Source organism: Martes martes, assembly GCF_963455335.1.
Source record: "Martes martes genome assembly, chromosome: 15".
Classification (NCBI taxonomy): domain Eukaryota; kingdom Metazoa; phylum Chordata; class Mammalia; order Carnivora; family Mustelidae; genus Martes; species Martes martes.
In genome coordinates this window covers 33,922,638-33,944,139 of record NC_137903.1, presented here as the reverse complement: position 1 = coordinate 33,944,139, position 21,502 = coordinate 33,922,638, and the positions used below count along the sequence as shown (strand labels likewise).

At 52.9% G+C, this 21,502-nt stretch overlaps 1 protein-coding gene across 1 annotated transcript in view; it reads left to right on the top strand.

Moving 5' to 3' along the window:
* Nucleotides 1–21,502, top strand: part of PLXNA2 (plexin A2) — a 182,901-nt gene that overhangs the window by 143,923 nt on the left and 17,476 nt on the right. Inside the window, exons 12-19 of the mRNA XM_080824370.1 lie at nucleotides 3,593–3,744; nucleotides 9,805–9,922; nucleotides 11,928–12,064; nucleotides 12,994–13,161; nucleotides 13,309–13,402; nucleotides 17,761–18,000; nucleotides 18,610–18,753; nucleotides 19,032–19,266. Coding sequence (XP_080680496.1) covers nucleotides 3,593–3,744; nucleotides 9,805–9,922; nucleotides 11,928–12,064; nucleotides 12,994–13,161; nucleotides 13,309–13,402; nucleotides 17,761–18,000; nucleotides 18,610–18,753; nucleotides 19,032–19,266 — 1,288 coding nt within the window. The remainder of the gene's footprint in view (nucleotides 1–3,592; nucleotides 3,745–9,804; nucleotides 9,923–11,927; nucleotides 12,065–12,993; nucleotides 13,162–13,308; nucleotides 13,403–17,760; nucleotides 18,001–18,609; nucleotides 18,754–19,031; nucleotides 19,267–21,502) is intronic.

The window sequence follows — 21,502 nt, the reverse complement described above, 5'->3', positions numbered from 1 at the left end:
TTCTCCCTGTCACTCTCTATCTCTCAGATAAATAAAATCTTTAAAAAAAAAAAAAAATAGAAGAAGAAGAACTTGAAGGACGAGTGCCAGGCCAGGAATTAGGGAATCTGCCTTGTCGGTGGTCAGAGCCATTAAAGGTTTTCTGAGCAAGCGACTAGTCACCTGGCCAAGGGTGTGTTCATGGAGGTCCTCCGGTGGCAAGAGGAAGTTAGCTCTAACATTGGACCACCTCGCAGTTGGTGCAAGTGAGAGCTGGTGGGGCTCTGCTTATCGCTGCCCAGGAACACAGAGCGGGGCACACGTTCAGAAGATGCCGGGGAATGAGATCTGCTAGTGCCTGGTGACTGTTATTTATTATACATGGTAGGTAGGTGAGGGAAAGGAGACAGGTGAAGGTGCTTGCAAGGTTCCTGGCTGGGTGCACAGTGATGCCATTAACCTTGAAAGAGAATCTGGGAGGATAATCAGGTTGGGAGTGGAAGGAGGAAAAATTAAGAGTTCATTTTCAGACACGGTGGAATTTGAGGGGCCTGAGGGACATACCTGTGGAAGCAGAGATGTCCAGGAGCAATTGGATATATGGCTATGGCGCTCAGGAGAGAGGTCGGAGCGGACGATATAGATTTGGAAGTCATCAGTAATGGAGACCTGGGGAATCCTTTCGCAAATCAAATGCTCACCTCCTCAGCTATGTTTGGGAAATCCTGACTTTTACACATCAGTTTTGTTTTAAGCAAGGAAGATGTAAGCTGGGTCCCTCATAAGCTCTGGGCCTGCATGGTGGTTGCTTAATGCCTCGACCCCAAACTCCCTTGCCACCTACCCCTGATGCAGGCAGCATAGCACACAGAGCACGTGCTGTGTGGGAAAGAAGACCCCCCGGGCCCCAGCATCCCCCAGGCCTTCTCCAATGACCCGTGAGGACTCTGGCTCTCCAGGTTTGTATTCCAGCAGCTGTTGGTTCCCTTACAAGTGATCGGCCGGCATCTCCACACCCCAAACTAGCCATCTCTTTGCGTGTGTCTTCATGCCAAGACTACAACACTTGCTAACAATTTAAAAAAAAAAAGAAGTCTTTCTTCTGTAAACAATATGCTGGCTTATGCGACATGCAAGCTGGCTTATGCTTCTGCTCAGCTCTGTGCTGGCAGATGGACCCTGCGGCCCCTCCCAGGGACAGTCGTGTCTCAGACCCCACCCTTGAATGTCAGAAGGGGACACTGGGATGACTCGCCAGCTGAAGGAAGCTGTTTCGCAGAGCCTGCCAACGCTGTATATATCCACAGTACAATCCCCACATGCTACCTGCGAGATGGAAATATTTTTAGGCATTCCAGAAAGATTTCGTTTCACAGTTTTTCTGAAAGGTTGTAATTAACTGCAGCGAGCAAAAGAATATATTTTTAAAAATAAAAGTGGGGGGAAGGAGAGCAAAGTGATCACCACAGTTTTGTCAGTTCCGTTTGGTAGGTGGGTTCCTGTCATCCAGGGGACTGGGGGAGGGGCAAGGGGGGCCTGTGGAGCTCATTCCTGGATCAAAGGAGAACCGGGCACTTGAATTTGCTCAAAGCAAATTCCTTCTGACTGATATCTCCTGCAGGGGCACGGAGGCATCCCCTTCCCTGTTCCTCATTAACAAGGGTCTGTCTAGCAGAGCCAAAGGGGCCCAGGTTCCAGGGGACAGTGTGACAGCCAAGATGCCCTATGGGTTATTTTTAGATCCCCCCCCCCCCACTGGAAAGCTGTGGGGCTACTGGTTCCTCAGGCCAGCTCTTTTCTCTCTGCATTGTTCTGCTTCTCCAACTCACACCCAACACAGAAATGCCTCCAAGCCAACTCCACTATCCTTCTCTTGATTCAGTACATGAATCTTATTTAGTTTTATTCAGAGGGTGGGATATTTTATTCCCAGAGAAGGAATCGAGAGCCTCACACAAGGTGACTTGGGTGAAATGAGGCCCCAGATGAGAGCGCTGATGGCCTAGCCCGTCAAGGAGGAAAGGAAACCACGCCGTGTAAGACTTGCAAAAGATGGGGGTCGGGCGGACTGAGTTCAAGTCCTGGCTTTGCAGCCAACTTGATGAGATCCCAGGAGTCAGCCGGGTGGGGAAGGAGGCCTGTTCCAGTCCTCCTCCCCACCATCTTCTCTTCTCTGCCCACCATCACCTGGGCATTCATGGTCAAGTAGTTTGCACGAGTCATGGTGCTCACATCAAAGGAGGACCTCATTGTCCCTCTGGGGAGCAGGAAAGAAGCAAGAGTTTCCAGAACCCTCTACAACATTTCACCTATACTGACCTATCATCTCTGCCCTGGGACACACTTGACTCCATTGCCCACTGGATGCTCTGCCAGTATGTTTAGGGTTAAAGGGAGGCTCCCAGTGGGACCCAAGAGCAGAAGATCCCAGGCTTCATTTAGATTTTGGTGGAGTCTTGGCCTTGACCAAGCCACCCTTCCCTCTCTCCATCCCTCCCTCCCACCTGGTCTTGCCTTTCTTATGGTGTAGTGAAAAGAGCTTCAGACTTTTTTACATTTGTACATATAGGTTGGACAAGAATCTTACTGTAAGATACTCTGAGCCTGCTTCCCATGATTCGCTTGACTTCTAACTTCCTCCTGCTTCAGATAAGTGTGGACCACAAAGGTTGAACTTACTCCCTGGGCTCTCTATCTGTTCCACCCCAAAGAGCCGAATTTTTCCAAGAGCCTTATCTAATCGCAGACAGAGGTTTACACCTTGAGAGAGCTTGATATCTTTTCCTGTTGGGTCAAAGCAAAATGAGACAGCATTTGGTGACTGAATTAGGAAATAATGAAATGATCTTTGTTAATGAGAAGCCAGCAAAATTTGGAAATCCTAAAGTTATTTTTTTTTTTCATGGTTCCAGCAGGCATCATGGGATTTTTTTTTTTTTTTTCCAGCACAATGTCAAACACATTTCACATCTTTCACCATACCCCAGAAGCAATTCCTAATCTTGGACTCCTCTGGGCTCCCACAGCTTTCCTCTGAATCCACCTTTATCACTGTGTGCCCGCATCAGCATTATTTAAAGCTTCCTTTATCTCTTCTTCCTTGACCAGAAGTTCCTTGAGGGCAAATTTCCTGATTTCCTGACTATTCGCCATGTAACCCCCACAGCGTCTAGCAGGCGGGAGGGGCAATAATAGCACACAACAATGACAAAGCCCTTTCCCCGCCAGGCTGGTAGAGATGATTATCCCCACCTTCACAACCAAGAACTGAGGTTTCAAGAGATTAGGCGATTTGATCACAATCGGACGGCTTGTGAATTAGAGACACATCTCAAACGAGGATTTTCGTCCAGGCCTTGCTGATATATATATATACTTTTTTTTAAGTAAATGAATGCATGAGTGAATTAATGACCTCAGGAACCAAGGAAGTCATATAAAACGAGATGATGTCAGGAGCCTAGATAGACCACAAGAAGTAAAGGAAACATGCTCCGTTCCCCCAGATTCCGGGCGTGCACGGGGTCCCGCAGCCTCCCTCCGGGCAGGGTGAGGACCCTGCTGCCTCTTCCCTGTGGCCCCGCAGGTTTGTGATCCCATTTCCCTCCCGCAGATCTTGACGGTGTCTGGACCACCTGAAGGAGGGACTCGAGTGACCATCCATGGCGTGAACCTGGGCCTGGACTTCTCTGAGATCGCCCACCACGTGCAGGTGGCTGGGGTGCCCTGCACCCCCCTGCCGGGGGATTACATCATCGCTGAGCAGTGAGTCCAGCGCGCTCTGGCCCCGCCCTTTTCCCCATGCAGCTTCAGGGTGGGGTCTCTCCCATTCCCTTCCCTGGGACATCTCCAGGATTCCCTCGCATCCCTTTCCTCCCACGGACCCTGCCCCCAGAAGCCTGCCCAGAGCCCTCTTCTACCCCGCCTCCTCTCCCGAAGGCTCATACCCTCTGCGATTCCCCGTTCCCTGGCTCCTGAGGTTTCCGAGGTCCCGGCACGACGCTGCCCCTCATTCCGTCTTCGCCCGGCCAGTGGTGACTGAGCCATGTTCCCAACTAGCCCAGGTTCCTCCTGGGTCTCCCTGGCCCCTCCCCTGCCAGCCCCCATTGGAATGCATCCCGCACGGTGGGCTGCGGGCAACAATTTGTTTGGCTCATGGGGTTCTGACAGCAGCTTAATCCGAGCAGGGCCTCCGCCGGAGCAAATTCATTTATTTCACTAAGGGAAATGTCAGCTGGAAATTAGAAAATAGGCGTGTAGCAGCGGACAGGCGAACGGGGCTCCAGGAGTGACATATGTTCCAATTTGGGGCGTTCATTTGGCAGTGGCGACCGCTGTGGAGTCGGTGGGCAGGAGCTGGGCACAAAGCTGGGGGCGGGAGTTTGGCAGGAGGGAGGCTTCCTACCCAACAAGAGACAGCGAGGGGGAGCAGCCAGATCATTCTGCATGATTTGTCAGGTAAAGTGGAGTCAGGTCACCCTGGTTCCATTGAGAACACGGCTGGGCCAGGGGTGCTAGGAGCCCCCCGCCCGAGTAGGGGTTGTGGGAGGGGCTTCTCTCCCTTAGCTCCACCTCCCGGAGCCCCAGGCTCCTCCCCCTGACGTCCCCAGAGTCAGCCTCCCGTAACACCCAGAAAAATGACATCACTTTATCTTCTGTCAGTACTTGCACTTTCTCATCCATTATCTCACTTTAATTGGGAAGGACTCTGAGAGATTGATGTTGCTATCGCCCTTGACAAAGCAAGAGCAAGCCAAAGCCTTGGAGAAGTGGAAGGACTTCCCCAGTCCACTCCGTGCACAAGTGTCCGAGGCAGAGCGGGAACCTGAGGCCCCTGACTTCTCCTCAGGTCTCTCCCATGTCCTAAGAGCGATGGGGCAAGGCTCCTGGACAAGAGTGGTCTGAAGATCCCATGATCCATCAGAGAGTGGCCTCTGGTGTCAGGGCCCACGATCCTGACATGGCCCAGAGTAGGGTCAGAGTCAGAGGAGTGAGTTCCCAGACTCTGAGGACCACATGGAGGTCTGCTCGCCCCACAAGTGGGGACAAGAAGGAGCCGTTCTGATCCTTCAGACCAAATCCTCCCCTGACAACCTTATCTCTGCAAGGACTGAATCTTAGAGGAAAGGCTGGCTGGGTCTCCAGGAGAGAGGTGAGGGAGAGGAGCCAGAAGCGGAGGTGGAAGCATCTGGGGCAGGAGGCAGGACAGAGTCCTTCCGGGTCAGCATCCTGCCAGGCTGGGCTACACACTCGGTCCCACTGACACCAAATCCACCTTGGCCTCAAGGGCTGCCTTGCGCCTCTGGACACAGGCCAAGTGTCCAGCTTGGTGAGATGCCACAGGGCTCCAAAGGAGAGGGTCTGGGGGCACGCGGGGTAAGGCTTTGAGCTAAGACACAGAGATCTTCATGGGATTTGGAATTCATAGGTGGTCTAAGTCCCAGCTGCTTTGCTCAGCAGGCCTGAGATCTCAGCAGACTGTCTGATCTCTCCGACCTTCCTCAGCCTGGTGGAAGTCATGATTCCGCTGCACGGGTTTTGGGAGACTTTCAGTAAGATGCGGAAATGGGCACTACGGTGTGTCCTAGGAATGGGCGGCAATATTCTGTCTTTGAAATCAAAGGCACCACCCTCACTCGGGGCCACGAGGGAGAAAGTGCTGAGAGACATGAGGAGCTGAGGGGAGCCCAGGGAGGTGACTGGTCACCAGGGGTCCCGTCTGAGGCCAGTGGCCGGGCACCCTAGAAAACCGCCTTCTTCCGGGGTGCCGGGCAGGCAGGAGGGAGCAAGCCCTCTCCGCACCTCAGCTGGGGCAGCCCTGCTTCCCCGCCATGCCAGGGTCATCGCCACTCTCAAGGTCTTGGAGTTTGTGAACATCATTAAGCCTCCATCCGAGGCAGTGAGCAGCACAATCGTTACAGATGTCTGGGAGAGATGAATTTGGCTAAACAGGCCAGCACAGTGTCCCGGGTGCGGGCAGGATTAGCGGGCACAGTAATGGCTCACCATATGCTCGTGCCATGCCATCTATCACTCAGCAATTAGGTTAATGTTGGTTAAAGGGTCCCACTTAGTCCTGCAATCAGCACCCACCTGTCTGTGGAGGGCCAGCCGACTCCATCACAGGACATGTTCTGGGTGATATGATGCAGGTAGAGGCTTAAAGTCTGCCCCTCCAGGGACAGGGACAATGCAAGAGGGACTCCGCCAGGGTCCTCAGACCCCCTGCCCTCCTCCTGCCTCCTCTGCTGTACCTGTGAACCCAGGCCTGGCTGGCTGGATGTTCCCTGCCTGGGCTCTCACCACAGGAGTGTACACTCAGGGGGAGAAAGGCACCGTCTCTGCCAGGTTGGGGTGGGGGGTGGTACGGTATGGGGGTGAGCGCCCTGGACTAGGGCCCAGGAACTCAGCTGTTGGTGAGCTGTGTGACTTTGGGCAAATCACTTTGCTCCCAGATCCTCAAATGTCTCATCTGGAGAATGGAGAAATGGATGATCTCTACAGGTGCATCTACGGTCCTCAGGATGTCAGAGCAGTAAACGCTCTGTCCCATGGAACTGCCCCTCCTACCGTTAGAGAGCCTGTGGGTGTCACACATGTGTTTCCAGACGCTCCCTCTCAACCAGGAAGGAGTTGAACCTCCAAATGCTGAAGCCAGGTGGTTTTTGGTCAGGCTCCTCATTCTGCAAGGAAAAAGTTTAGGCATCCTCAGCTATGGTCTCCTTATGAGATGTAGGGAGCCTAGAGCCACCAGACACACCAGGGGGAGGCTGGAAAGACAGGAGGCCCCCAGAAACCCAACCACAGGAACCTTGCCGACTTGGAAGGCTTAAAGGAGGCAGTGGTGCACACACCGCAGCCTGGGGTCACCCACACCCAGGAAGGTAGGGAGCACGGGTAGCCAGATCTCAGAGTCTTGAGAAACCAGCTGGCACTTTCCCACCCTCCCCCCATCTCCCCACACCCCCAACAATCTCATCTGTTCCCTTGCATTTCTGCCATGTCTACCTGCCCCCGCCCCAAAACACATGGAAGGTGTTCCATTAATCCTAGAAGCAGTGGAACGGAATGGTCAAAGGCACAAGCTTTTGAATCGAGGCTCAGCCATTGTGACCATGGATGAGTCACTGGGCCTTTCTGAGCCTGAGTGTCATTGCCCATAAAACGGAAATGATAAGACGCACCTTGGAAGAGAGCCTGAGATGGCACGAGACCCTGTCTTGTGCAGTGCCTGCCCCAATCACGGCTCTGTAAATTGTCACTCTTACTCTTATTACCGTACTGAATCTGTTTTGTCCCGACCCTCATTCCTCCATGTAAGCCTTTCTGCTCCCTGCAGCTACCCTTGCTTCTTCCTTTATCTTCCTCTCTCCCTGAGCTCCGAGAACACATCCCTACGACAGATGCACTCAGGGATGCCCCTCCACCCTTCGGCACAAGCATTGCATCCCAGGAATGAAAGGAAGAAGGGTTAGAAGCCATTGGGGTTCTTCTGCATGCTGACTCCTCAGGATTCTCACCCAGTTCTTCCCTTCCAGCCCAGACCCTCTCTTACGGCCCACAGCTGCCCACTGCCCGCTCCCCACAGCAGGACGAAATTAAACCTCGGGGAGAGGAGGTGGGGGAGAGGTGTCAGGTGCAGTGCCGAGGAAGGGAGCGCACACACCTCGCTGCAGCCCAGCCCCTGCGCCTGCGTCATGCCCTCCCAGGTGGGGCCTTCAGAGCCAATGACCGCCACTCGGCCTTGGACGCTTGGGCGGTGCTCATCTCCCATCCATCCCTCTTCTCCCAGGTCCTTGATATGAGAAGCTTATCTCTTGGGACATGAGCCCTGAGTGAGAAAATGTTCTAGAAAAGATAGTGTGCCAAATGGCTCCAGCCCCTTGTTAACTCCCTACAGAGACAGCTGAACAGTCCCTTCGAGGCCTTGTCCTCTTCTAGATGGACCCTTGGGACCAAGGAAGAAAAAACATGCCCCGGACTTTCACATGTTCTCCTATTTCCTCTCTCCAGGACGTCCAACCTGGCATGATTTCCTCCTCCTTTCTTCTGGAGGATGACTCGAGCACAGAGTAGGGGGAGAGCGAGTAAGGGACGAGAGGGCCCTGGTTAGAAGAGAGGTTAGAAGAGAGGTTACGTGTCCTCCTCTTCCCCTGCAGTAGATGACAGAGTCTCCTGTCAAGCCCCTTGAGAGCACAGGGGATGGTTTGCAGGCTGGCGGGGACCCTGCACCAGGGGCAGGCACTAGGGCCCAGGAAACAGGATGACAGATTTGTGACTCCAAGCAGGTAGCAGCATGAAAATAACCACATGTGGTACCTTAAATTAAGCTTCTCGAATGCTCTGCTAATGAGGTTTAAGAGGACAGTTATGTGTAAAATACTAATGGATCATCACAATTGTCTTTACTCTGGGTTCATAATTAATTTATTTATTCAGAGAGAAAGGGAAGGGAGAGTATCCTTCCGTGTGCATTCAGTACTTTCTTGTTGAATCTAATATGCTAAACATAATAAGACAGATATTGCATGTTAAGTCAATATTCACCAGGAGTTAAAGTACTTATTTGGGATTAACTGTTATGAAGGAGGTGGAGATCCGCGTGGCATGCCGTGTGTGCGAGCATGCGGTGTATTTGTTTAATGCAAGCTTTATTACATCGAAATGAAATCTCTGTTTAGTTACCTTCCTTCCTAGAGAAGCTGGGGAGATAAGCAGTGGCTGGTTAAACACCGACCTTCCCCGCAGTGCCAGGGTAATGCTTGGGATTAGTGTGCCCAGCTCTGTTTTCCTGGCTTCCCACTGAGCAGACTTGCCAGGGGCACCAGGCTCCTGGGAACTCTCATAAAAAAAAAAGCTTCCTTTTTTTGCAGAGCCTGGCGGGGCCTTTTCTCACCCGCCCCATGCCTCCTAATTCCAGGCAAGAGGAACCCCCAAGAACCTGATTTCCTCGGTCTCTCCCATATCCTCCAGCTGCCCACCGTTTCTAGAAGGCTGCTGTGGCCAAGGCAACCAGTGTCTAAATGTGGTTGCTGTAACTGATCTCAGGCACCAGGGAAGTCATCACAGGGGGTATTGATCTCCCACTTCATGAGAGAGAACTCTGCCGCATCCCCTCTTCCCTCCAGCGACCCAGCCTCTTAATGTGAGACGTGACTTCCAGCCCCACGGCGGGCTCACTGCCTCGCCCACCAGCGTAGTGCACTCAGACCTTGATTAAGTGGGAGTCCAATGTCGGATGCTGTCCTAATGAACTCATCCACCACCCACCCCCTCGCCGGCTGCCGCAGGATTCCCCTCCTCCCTTTGGCCGGGGGCTCCCTTTTTGGGCACTCACCGTCTCACCAGATTATCTATTCCCTTTTTAAAACTCACTGTAGGAAACAAACCACAATGGAATCAGCTTGGCAAATAGGCCCTCCCTCCCTCCTTTTGGGAGAGTTGTGACTTTGGTTTGTCACACAGGAAAGAACACTAACTAAATCACCTTCCCTAAGTCTCTCTGTTGGACGTTGGTTTTTATTCGACAAAGACTGGGTAGCTGCCCAGCGCTAGGTCCTGCACTCAGCACTGGGAATATAGGGCTATTCAGAAAATTAGGCAACATAGCATCTGGGGGCGCACCAGGCTTTGGAGGTGATCTCATTCAGTCTCTCACTGTACAGATGAGAGGCTGAAGCCCAGAGAGGGAAAGCACTTTACCCGGGGTCACACAGCTAGAGGAATAAGCAAGCTGAGTCTTAGCCCTAGTGCAAGGGTGTGAAGAGTCATCCAAGCAGTGCAGGCTGGCCAGACCTCTCACGGGAAGCTTTGCTCTCTCCTCAGGATCGTCTGTGAGATGGGCCATGCCCTCGTGGGAACCACGTCCGGACCCGTGCGCCTGTGCATTGGCGAGTGTAAGCCAGAGTTTATGACCAAGTCCCATCAACAGTACACCTTTGTGGTGAGTGTTGGGTCCTCCACAGGGCTGAGCTCCCAGCAGAGGCACGCGTCTGCTCCAGACTTCTTGGGAAAGTCCCACACCCACCTCCAAAACCAGGGGTAGGCTGGATGTGTGACTAACAATGCTGTTAGAGTCCCAGAGAGCCACAGGTCGGAGTGCTAAATAAGGCAAAATCAGGCCTTTCTTAGAAAGTGGATCCTACCCATAGGGCAGGGAGGGGGCTGCCCCTTGTCCCCCCCCCCCCCCCCCGTGTGACATCTTAGTCTCATTCCAGCCTAATGAGGACAGATTGCCTGAGGGACCTAATTAAAAAGGTCTATATTTATCCACATGCTTTGTTTTCTGCCAAAGATATTGTAAGTAGGAGTTTAGAAAAGTCACTTCAAATCCCACGGGGACGTGTGTCTGCGGCAGACCCACGGAATCGGGGTGTGCGCGTGAGTTGCTCTGTGTGTTGGGTGGTCACGCGCACATACGCACTTTCTCACCATCCTCACATCTGAAAACGTCTCCTCGCACTCAGAAGGCAGGCAGGCAGAATCACAAAGGCTTTCCTTAGGGCCAGCCAGATCTTCCTTCTGAATCAATAGTGTGCTTCTGGGGGCGCCTGGGTGGCTCAGTGGGTTAAGCCTCTGCCTTTGGCTCGGGTCGTGATCCCAGGGTCCTAGGATTGAGCCCCGCATTGGGCTCTCTGCTCAGCGGGGAGCCTGCTTCCCCCTCTCTCTCTTTGCCTGCCTCTCTGCCTACCTGTGATCTCTGTCTATCAAATAAATAAATAAAAATCTTTAAATTAAAAAAAAAAATTGTGTGCTTCTGGGGATCTTCCCACAGAACCAGTAACTTGCCTCTGGGGCCCCAGAGGCCCTCCTCTGACCCTTACCTATATCACCACATTGAGTCATTCATTAAAAAGTGTTAACACCAGCCAAGGGGTCAAACCAGCCTTGCTAAGAGTTTTGAAAAATCATTAGACCACAAAATGTTATTCTCTCTAAAACATTTTACCACTTGCTCTAGGTTTTCCAGGCTCTGCCTTCTTATCTTGGCATCTCTGCCCTTTTTAGCCTATGGTCTTTTTCTTGGGTTGGAGAGCACGGCAGCCTACCCCATCTCCAACACAGGATAGACAGGGTCTCAGGTGGAGACAGAATGATAGACTGTCCCAGCTCGGAGGGGCCTTAGAGATCATTGAGCCCACCCCACTCTCGACATGGGTACAAACAAAAGCCCAGAATGATCCAGAAACTTGCTGCCGGGCCATGGACAGCGAATGGCTAGTGCAGGCGTAGTTGCTCAGTTAAATGCACTTTCCACTCCACTCCCCTGTCCTCCAGGCAGGAGCAATTCCTTTCTGATTTAGGTCAGCTGCCTGATGCACTAGAGACCAGATGACATTTCTTTCAAGCTTCAGATTCAATTTTACAGGTTAGTGAGTTTACTAGAAAGTCCTGGTCACTGACGGGCCATCCTCCTGATGAAGGTTGAGGAAGCCATGTCAAGCGTTCACAGACAGCTCTGTGCACCAGGTCCCCTGCAGTGCCCCTCACGAGCTTCAGAGGGGACAGGACACATGTGTGGGCCATTAACGGAGGACTTGAGCCCCTTGGTGGTCCAATCTAGACAAGGATGCTTTATTCAGTCTTATCGATTTGTGCCCAAAAAATCAGTACAGGCTCTAGATAGAGAAGCATTTTCAAATTGCTCTCAATTTGTAAACTAATTGATAGATTAGTCCATGTTACCTCTGCCTTCCCATCAGTGTTATGAGCGCGGGATTCCCCAGGGAGTTAATTAATTCTAAAATACGGTCCTCTGCCTTCCTTGGACATGCCAGAGCCTCTTCTTAGACACAGTCTCAGCTCCAGGAGAAGAGATTAGAAAAGGCAGGAAAAGTACCTGTACCCAGAGCATAGACACCGTCCCTCCTTTGGTCCTTACGTCTAGCCTGGGTCTGTCACTTTGGGCAAAACCTGAGTTGTGACTGTTTCTCTGCTTCTTTCCAAAGAACCCTTCTGTGCTGTCACTCAACCCCATCCGGGGACCAGAATCAGGAGGCACCATGGTGACCATCACGGGCCATTACCTCGGGGCTGGCAGCAGTGTGGCTGTATACCTGGGCAACCAGACCTGCGAGTTCTATGGGTAAGATGGACTCAGAGGAGCCCTAGACGGCTGGACATGTGAGGCGTGTGCACACCTGCTCTGGGCGTGTTCACACAGGTGCCCCCGCCCCTTGCTTCCATGGCGCGGACAGTCTGGGTCCAAACACTATTCCTGTCCCTGTGCCAAATACATGCTACTCAGTTTATAGCAATACGTACCACTCGTGAACCGCCAAGGGGCTAGACACTTCTGAAAATAATTAGGGTGAGGGCCCTGAGAACTGCTGGGGAGGAAGTCCCAGAAACTCTTCGGTCATCATTGGGACTGGGCACTGATGAGGTCCCCACTCTGACCTTGAGAGACATGGAGGCTGCGTGGCCTCAGTCCTCAGTAAGCACACACACTCATCCTTGGGACATCTCTTGTGCATAAAAACCGGAACACCTGCTATTCGCCGGATCCACCAATAAAGCCCTGGGGAGATGCAGACGCCTGAGAGCATCCTGACAGAACCCATGGATGAGAGCCCAGCACACCTCAGGATTATCTCCTCCTCAGATTGGAAACCCCCTACGGGCAAGGACTGTGCATTCCCTTCTCTGCGTAGTAGGTGCTCAGTAAATATTTATTAAATGACTGACCAGACTCTTAAGCCCTGGCTACCTAGTCTATTCTAGAAAAATCCAGAAAAGTTTCCCCCAGAGCCCATGAAGCCCTGTCCCTGCCCCACATCCTGTAATCCCCCTCTCTAGTTTGTTCCCTCCCTATTCCAACCAGAGGTGGAGCTCCGGTTAAAGAGGGACCCATATACACAGGCAAGGGGTCTGTTTCATTGTGTAGAGTAGGAAAGAACCGAGCACTTCAGGGCTACCCACACTCTCAGACCGAGGAAGATCCCAGAAGAAGCCAGAGAGCTCTCCCCGGTGCCCAGGCCTTTCTTCACCACCGTCCTGCTGTCTCCCTGTCAGGCGGTCAATGAACGAGATTGTGTGCGTCTCACCCCCATCATCCAACGGACTGGGCCCCGTCCCCGTTTCCGTGAGTGTCGACCGAGCCCACGTGGATAACAACCTGCAGTTTGAGTACATAGACGACCCCCGGGTGCAGCGCATTGAGCCCGAGTGGAGCATTGCCAGGTGAGGCAGAGGGAGGCACCTGGCTGCCCCCGACCCTGACATAACCCCTTCGGCCAGGTGTGACTTGGGAGGGGACCCAGGGGTGGCAGTGGCTCACAGTTTGAGGGGACTCTGAACCTGACCCAACCTCTCTCTGCTTGTTCCCAGTGGTCACACACCCCTGACCATCACAGGCTTCAACCTAGATGTCATTCAGGAGCCACGGGTCCGAGTCAAGTTCAACGGCAAGGAATCTGTCAATGTGAGTACCCCCTAGTCTGCCTGGTCCTCCATAACCATAGTCCTGTGTCCACGTTTGTGATGTGCTGAGGTCCGTGTTAGCCCGGGAGTATCCACCAACCGAGGAAGAAAGTGAGTTCAAGACCCCGAGCCCGGAATCAGGGCCCCAAACACCCGAACCTTAAAAGTAAGTGACTCTTACAATGACCGTATAATCATTTCTCGTTAGAAGGCGCTACGACGAGTGTATAAATGTATGGGCCTCTGAGCTTGCGAGACAACGTGAAAGGGCTCCCGTTTCATATGCCGTGTTCAGTCGGAGGTCCGATAAGAAGCGGTGTGAAAGGGTGAAGAAGTTCTGCCTCCAGAATCAGACACTTCTGAATGGGAAGGGGGACACTGCCACTTATTAGTCGTACAACCGTGATCCGGTCATTTAAGCTCTGTGATCCTCTGTTCTCTGCCTGTAAATGCTAATGATAAGACTCTCCGCGCAGCTCTGTAACACACAGCCCCCGGCGGGCCCCGGGTGGGTGGAGGACAAACCTTCGTCACTGCACGTGGCTCCCTCCACCCCACCCCGGTGGCTAAGATGGCCGGTCCAACATTTGACTTTACTCTCCTGTGCCGAGCCGTCTCACTTAATTTTAATTTTTTTCGCAATGGATTTTTGTGATTTTTTTTTAAAACAAGTTCTTGATCATAAAAGCAGAACGTCTGAGATGGCGTTATCAATTTTTTTTGTTTTAGTTTGTTCTAGTGGCTTCATCTCAGTCTTGTTAGCCAATATTTTTTGAAACACGATCGTATTCATAATTACAATCCAGGAGGTGCTATTATGGCCATTATTTGTCATATAATTGCTATTATTACTGCTCTGACCTCAGAGGATTGAGTAGGCTGTGATGGAGATGGGAAAGATGGTGTTATCTATCCTCTCATCCCTGACAGGATTCCAGCATGCTAGAAGCTTCCCTAGGAAGTGCTGAAAGGCACAAAATGCGCGGTCTTTGAAGGCTAGATCTGAAAAGATTACAGGGATCCTCTGGTCCACCCCCCTTCATTGTCCAGCTGCAGAAATGAAGGCCAGAAAGGAGTAATGGCTTCACCCCAACGGGGAGGGTAGCTGGTAGCAGGGCCAGCAGGATCCCCCAAAGCTGGTCTCTTTGCTACTAGAGCAGGTGAGGTGCTGGTGATTTGGTTATGACATTCCCTTGTGGCAGACATGCGGGGACACCTATGTCACACCATTAGTAGCTGCCACAGTCACAGCTCTGTGGGCCAAGAGAGCATAGGGCTCCTTATCCCACATGGAGAGTCTGATCCATGAGTAAAAGAGCCTATGCCTCCACTCCACTTCCAGACCGAGGCCAGTAGCTCCCAGTAGCTCCCAGACCACCTTGTCAAACTCCAAGTCCTAAGTGGAAGGAAGGAAGGAAGGTGAGGGGTGGTGATGGGAACGGTGCACTCACACTCAGCAAGGATGAAAGCCCCACACCAATTAGGTACGTGTTTTAAAGCATAGGTTTTATTATGACTCAGATGTGACAGGGCCGAAAGAACAGGAGACAACTGCCGTCGGAAAGACGGTTTGTTGTATTCACAGAGCCACAGGGAAGGGGGCCTGCCACGCCACGGGGGGCCACGTGGGAAGCGCCAGGGGGGTGTAGAAGCGGAGGGAGAGAAAGGCGCTGTGGCAGGTGCCTTTATTATCAATCCTACGGGAAGGAACCAGCCAGGCAAGGTGAGCGGGTTTAGGATCACCTGGTCTGAATCATGGTCCAGGGCTCTGGGATGCAGGGGCTGTCCCCAGCTGTCCAGTACTTGGCCTGGTGTGGTCAGACATGGTGGAGAGCTGCTCAGAGCCTGTGAAAGGAGATGGGGGGGTGGGGGGATGGGCTCAGGATCGATTGGGTTGCATTAGAACAGCTTGCTCTGGCCGGCGGACAAGTTGTTTGCTGTCTCTAGGTGCTGGCTGGCCCTGGGAGGGGAGGTCCTCCCGGTCAGTAGGCCCCAGATGTCACAGCATCAGAAATACAGAAAGTAAAAGACATGGTTAACGTGGTAAAGAGTAAGTATGTGACAAACGAGGTTAACCTCCAAAGCCTGCAGCCTTTGTTCTCGGGAAGCCACCGGAAGAGAACACTGGTCTGGGAAGGCCTGCTTGTACCTGACCTCCATCTGGAAAGACAGGTCCAGAGTGTCCCCTCCCCTCACCAGGGTACTCTTGCAACCCTAGGGCAGGAATGTCCCAAGCGATTCCCCCAACCACCCCCCACCTCCCTCCATGCCCTCCGTATTTCGAGGAGCTATGTAATAATAATTCCTCCCTGTGGAGAGCCGGGCTCAGTCGTGACCTGCCCGGGGTCTGCAGGCCAGCGTGCCTGGAGGAGAGGTCTGGTGTGCAGTTTTCATCAAGCCTGGTTCTGCACCTGGGAAGCTCATAAACTCGGCCTGTGCCTTGGTCAGGAGCGGTGGGAGAGCAGCACTCTGCTCGACCCCCCTTCCCGGGGCCTTCCTGGGCACCAGGTCATCCTCAGCCCCTGGGGCTTCCTCTTGCCTCTGGAGTTTGAAGCAGCCCCAGTGAGAAGTGAGAAGGGCCAAAGCCAAGGCCACAAAACCCCAAGGAATGTTTGGCAAACAAAGTGCCGATGCAGCACCGGGCGGGCGGGCAGGAAGCAAACAGAGGCCGCTTGTTCGGGAGTGATTTGCTTATTCAGAGAGGAGTCCAGTCTGGGGTGCTGGGAGGCGTGAGGACGGAGATGGGGGAGCAGAGGGAAGAGCACCGCCCGCAGAGCGCAGGGTCCGAGACTCGCCGGCTCAGCTCTACCCGATCGACGGCTCCCCGACCCCCACGCCCTGTTCCCCGTGCCAGGGCGTCCCCAGCTGGAACACCAAGGGGCTGTCCGTCTTATACGGGATAGGGATAGCGGCAGTTTGTGCGGGAAGGGTGGGAGCAGGCCCTGCTCTCCAACAGGGCATGAGGCCCTCAGTGAGCGGGTCTGATGAAACTCTTCCCTCCCTCTGGAGCGCGGGGGTTAATACTTGGACTTGGAGCTCTGACATAATCACTGTCAGCTTTTCTGCAGCTTCACACGCGGTCCTGTTTTCAGAACATGAAGCCCATGTGTGTGTGTCTGTTGGCCAGACTCACAGCATGTGTGGACCTGCCAGGACAGCGTGTACTTGTGCAGCCGAGATCTCCCAGATGCCCTTGGCTGTGCTGGGACGCCCGAAGCCCAAACCGGGGCACGCTGAGCACAAACCAGTAGGAGGGGGGTGGGAGGCCAGGTTTTGTCTGCAGGCCACACGGGGTCCTGTGGTGGTTTCTCGGGGCTGGCCGCTGCCTTGGGCAGCCCTGGAACTAAACCGCCAGAGGAGGAAGCGGCACAACCCCTGCCAAGCAGGGCCAGCAGCTAGAGTTCTCATAGGGACCCCAGGGGCCACCCAGAAAGAAAGGACATCATCAACTCAGTATCAGTACCGGGGCTGTTCCCTTGTGCAAAGTGAGGGAGCAGGAGAGAGCCCGAAAAGAACATTCACAGAGGTGAAGAATTCTTTTTATTCAGCAGTGTACTTAATAAACATTAATTCAATACCTACTGGGTGCTGGCAGAGGGCTCATCTCATGCTGCTTCCTGGTCCCCAACACACACACACACACACACACACACACACACACACACACACACCTTACACTGCTCCTGTCCTGCTTTGTCCTCAATCACTCAACGCTCCCTCAACCCTACGCCTGTGCTGCTGTCCCTTCCGCCTGGGACTTGTTCCCCACACCCCACCCTCTCCTTGTCTAGGTGGGTCCCACTCATTCTTTGGATTACATTACACTCATTTCTTCCAAGTGTCCCTGAATCATCCACAGCCCATGGCCGTGCATGCTCACACACGCGTGAGTGCGCGCACAGACACACACACACACACAAATCCTGCTACCCTACCTGGTCCTTGCCCACCAGGGCATTTCTCACACCCATTCATGCATTTAACAGGACTCTAGCCCCTTCTGCACACCAGGCCCCCTGCCAGGACTGTGTGATAAAGCATGTTAGGTCCTTTGTCTCCCCCTGCAGACAGTGACACTGTTGCTAGATGGCCCTGGCTCCTAGCACAGTGCATGGCACAGACTAGGCGCTCAAACAGCGTCGGTGAATGAATGAATGAATGAATAAATAAATGACGTTAAAATGCATCCCCCTCCCCCCCAAAAATTTCAGAGCCCTTTTTCTCAAGGGGATCACCATCTCATGAAGATAACCAAGGATCACAACGGTGATGGGCCAAAGCAAACAGGGTGGGAGGCAGTAGCATGACATCCCCCCCCCACACAGTCTGCGTTTCAGTGCTGTGCTCTGGGCCTCCTAGGTGTGCAAAGTTGTGAACACCACCACCCTGACCTGTCTGGCGCCCTCTCTGACCACGGACTACCGGCCCGGCCTGGATGCCGTGGAGCGGCCAGATGAGTTTGGATTCGTCTTCAACAACGTCCAGTCCCTGCTCATTTACAACGACACGAAGTTCATCTACTACCCCAACCCAACCTTTGAACTGCTCAGCCCTACTGGAGTCTTGGATCAAAAGCCGGGATCCCCCATCATTCTGAAGGTAGGATGTGCAGAGTGTAGCCTGCCCTGCACAGTGATGGCGACACCCCACCCCCCACCCTGGGCCCTTCCCGTTCTCCTTTGTGGACTTGTGGAGTTGCCAGCTCCCTGCAAAGGGGCCTTGTTTATAGACTCACCCACGGAAAGATCTTGCACTTGGGATTCTCAAGAGACCCTTTCCAATATTTCCAATATTTCTGTTTGTTCTCTTGAGCTTCGGGACCCCAGGGTTCTGTAGCGCATCCAAAGTAGACATTTCCTTTTATCGCCCACTTCCCTGGCCACCATAACCCACATGTACATTTCAAGAAGTCATGGTTCCTTGGTACGATCTGTCCATGGGTTTTGTTACTTTTATTTATATCCTGCCTGCCCTCGTCCATTGGAGGAGGTCTCTCATTCCTGTCTTCTTCCCCATCTCCTCCCCACATTTTCCCTTTGGCTCTCTAAATTGCGGCTATTTGACATGTTCTCCAAAAACTTCCCGGGAGCCATCTATTGGTTTTTGCATGGCTGCCCTTCCCCCACGTCTTTAATCTCTTTTGTAATAGGCGATTAGCTTCTGCACGCATGTGTCAATTATTTCCGTTAAGATTACTGTTATCTACAGGGCAAAAACCTCTGCCCTCCCGCCTCTGGAGGCGCCAAACTCAACTACACAGTGCTGATCGGGGAGACCCCGTGTGCTGTCACCGTGTCCGAGACACAGCTCCTCTGCGAGCCTCCCAACCTCACGGGGCAGCACAAAGTCATGGTGAGTGAACTCCCTTCCTTTCCTGACTTCCTCCTCTCCCCACCGTGCATGCGTGATCTGTCATAAAGTAAGGCTTCTTCATAACGCCTCGTCACCATGTTCTGCATTGAAATGGGTAGGCGTTGAGGACACGAGAAACGACAGGCAGGTAATAAACAGGAAGTTGTTCCATGTCTGAGTCTGTACTGTGTGGTTGTGGTCTTTCATGCCCTCTCTGAAACATAAGGATGCAATGGCATGCCAGGGCTCTACAGCGTCTGTGTGTGTGCAATGCACAGGTTCACGTGGGCGGGATGGTGTTCTCTCCTGGCTCGGTGAGTGTCATCTCAGACAGCTTGCTGACCCTGCCAGCCATTGTCAGCATCGCGGCGGGCGGCAGCCTCCTCCTCATCATCGTCATCATCGTCCTCATTGCCTACAAGCGGAAGTCTCGAGAAAACGACCTCACTCTCAAGAGGCTCCAGATGCAGATGGACAACCTGGAGTCCCGCGTGGCCCTTGAGTGTAAGGAAGGTAAGTGGAGGCACTGACTCGATTCCTGGCCCCATTTTTCTTCACCAGTCTTATTACCTCCTCCCTCTAGACAACTCCTCTCTATGGCCATGCCTCCCACCCGAAGCCTCTGCTTGCCCAGAAACTCCCTTTGCCTTTAGCGCCAGAGAAGTCCTATTAAGAATGACCCTGGGGGCGCCTGGGTGGCTCAGTCAGTTAAGTGTCCCACTCTTGATTTCAGCTCAGGTCGTGATCTCAGGGTTGTGGGATTGAGCCCCACATTGGGCTCTGCACAGGGCGTGGAGCCTGCTTAAGATTCTCTCCCTCTCCCTTTCCCTCCACACCACCCTTCTAAAAACATGAATGCCCTGGGTGAGTCCCCAGGCCTGCTCCTCTTGTTCTAGTCTTTCCTGTGCCCTGACTCACCCCCAAGCTGGCCCCTTTTATCTCCCTTTCAGGGCCTCCATTTCCCCACAGTCGGAGCCTCCCAGGCTTGGCCCTCTCAGACCCTATAGACCCCCCAAACGGGAGCCCAGTTCCTGTGTCTTGCGTCGCTGGCCTGGGAGCGCGTGGAAGCAGCAGCAGGAAGGGCAGGGGGCTCCCCCCTGCCTCTGGCCTCAGCCCCTCCCCCAGGGCTAATTTCCCACCAGGGCCGCAGGTTGAGCGCACCGAAGGCCGCCACTTGCTGGCGCCCTTGGCCACGGACGCACGTGGGAGTAGAGAATGTTTTCTTCTGTCTCCCACGCAACAACAGCCTCGAGGTGACAAGTATCCCAGGCACCCCTCAGGCTGAGGACCCAGCTGGTTCTCTGAGTAAACATTTCAATAAGGAATCGAAACACTCTTCCTTTTGCTGCAAATGTCAGGATCAGAGACAAGGCTTCTGTTGGAACAAAAGGAAGCGCTGGGCGGGGGACAGGTGGGCAAAGGTTTCTCTTGGTGGCGGGGCAGGGGAGGAGAGCGGGGAGGGGCATCCTGGAGCCAGGCCTACCACCAGAGGGATGCGCCCCGAGGCTGGGTTTGGTGTTCTCAGTGTCCCCTTAGCACACACTATGTGTGCGTGTATGTGTGTGTTAAAAATACATAACATAAAATTTACCTTTTTTAACCCTCCCTGTCTCTATACCCCAGGGCTCTTCCTTCCCCTAATTCAGTAGCATTAAGTGCATTCACACTGTTGTGCAATCATCCCCACCATCCATGTCCAGAACTTTCTCACCCTCCCCAGCTGAAACTCTGTACTCATTAAACAAAAACCCCCACCTCCCCTCCCCAGCAGCGGCTGGCAGCCGCCATTCTACCGCCATTCTCTCTGTCTCTGTGATCTGACTACTCCGGGAACCTCCTGTAGATGGAATCCTGCAGTATGTATTCTTTTGTGTCTGGTTTACTTCACTCCGCATCTTAGAGCTTCATGCGGCAGAATCTCCTTCCTTTTAAAGGCTGAGTAACATTCCGTTGAACGTATGTGCCACCTGTTGTTTATTCATTTATCTGTCCTTGGACCTTTGGGCTGTCTCCACCTTTCAGTAGCATGAATAACCTTGCTATGAACACGAGTATACAAATATCTAAGTCCTTGCTTTCGGGTCTCTTGGGTAGATACCTAGGAATAGAGTTGCTGGGTCCTATGGTGACTCTGTGTTTGTCTTCAAGGAGCCACCAAATTTGGTTTCCAGAGCAACTGTATCAATTTACATTCCCACCAGCAATGCACAAAGGTTCCCGTGTTTCCACACTCTCTCCAATACTTGTTTTCCACTTTTCTTTTTTAAAAAATGCTATTTATTTATTTTGATAGAGAGAGCGAGAGAGAGAGCAAGCATGACTGGGGGAGGGGCAGAAGGAGAGAGAGAATCTCCAGCAGGCTCCCCGCTGAGCACAGAGCCCAACTCGGGGCTCAGTCTCAGGACCCTGAGATCATGGCCTGAGCCAAAACCAAGAGTCAGATGCCTCGTCAACTGAGCCACCCAGGAGCTCCTCCGTTTTTCTGTAATATCCATCCTAATGGGTATGAGGTGGTATCTCGTGGTGGTTTTCATGTTCATCATTGCCCAGGGTTTTTGCATCTTGGTTTATTCTCTTGTTTGGAGGAAAAGGAAAAACAAAAACAAACAAACAAACAAAACAGGAGCAAAGGTGCCTATTCTTGTCTTTGCTTCCTCCCCCTGACTATTGCCTCTCAGCTGTTTCTGGGACCTGCAGCCCATGCATGACCCAAATCATAGTATTCTTCCCTTTCCTTTGTTTTAACTAC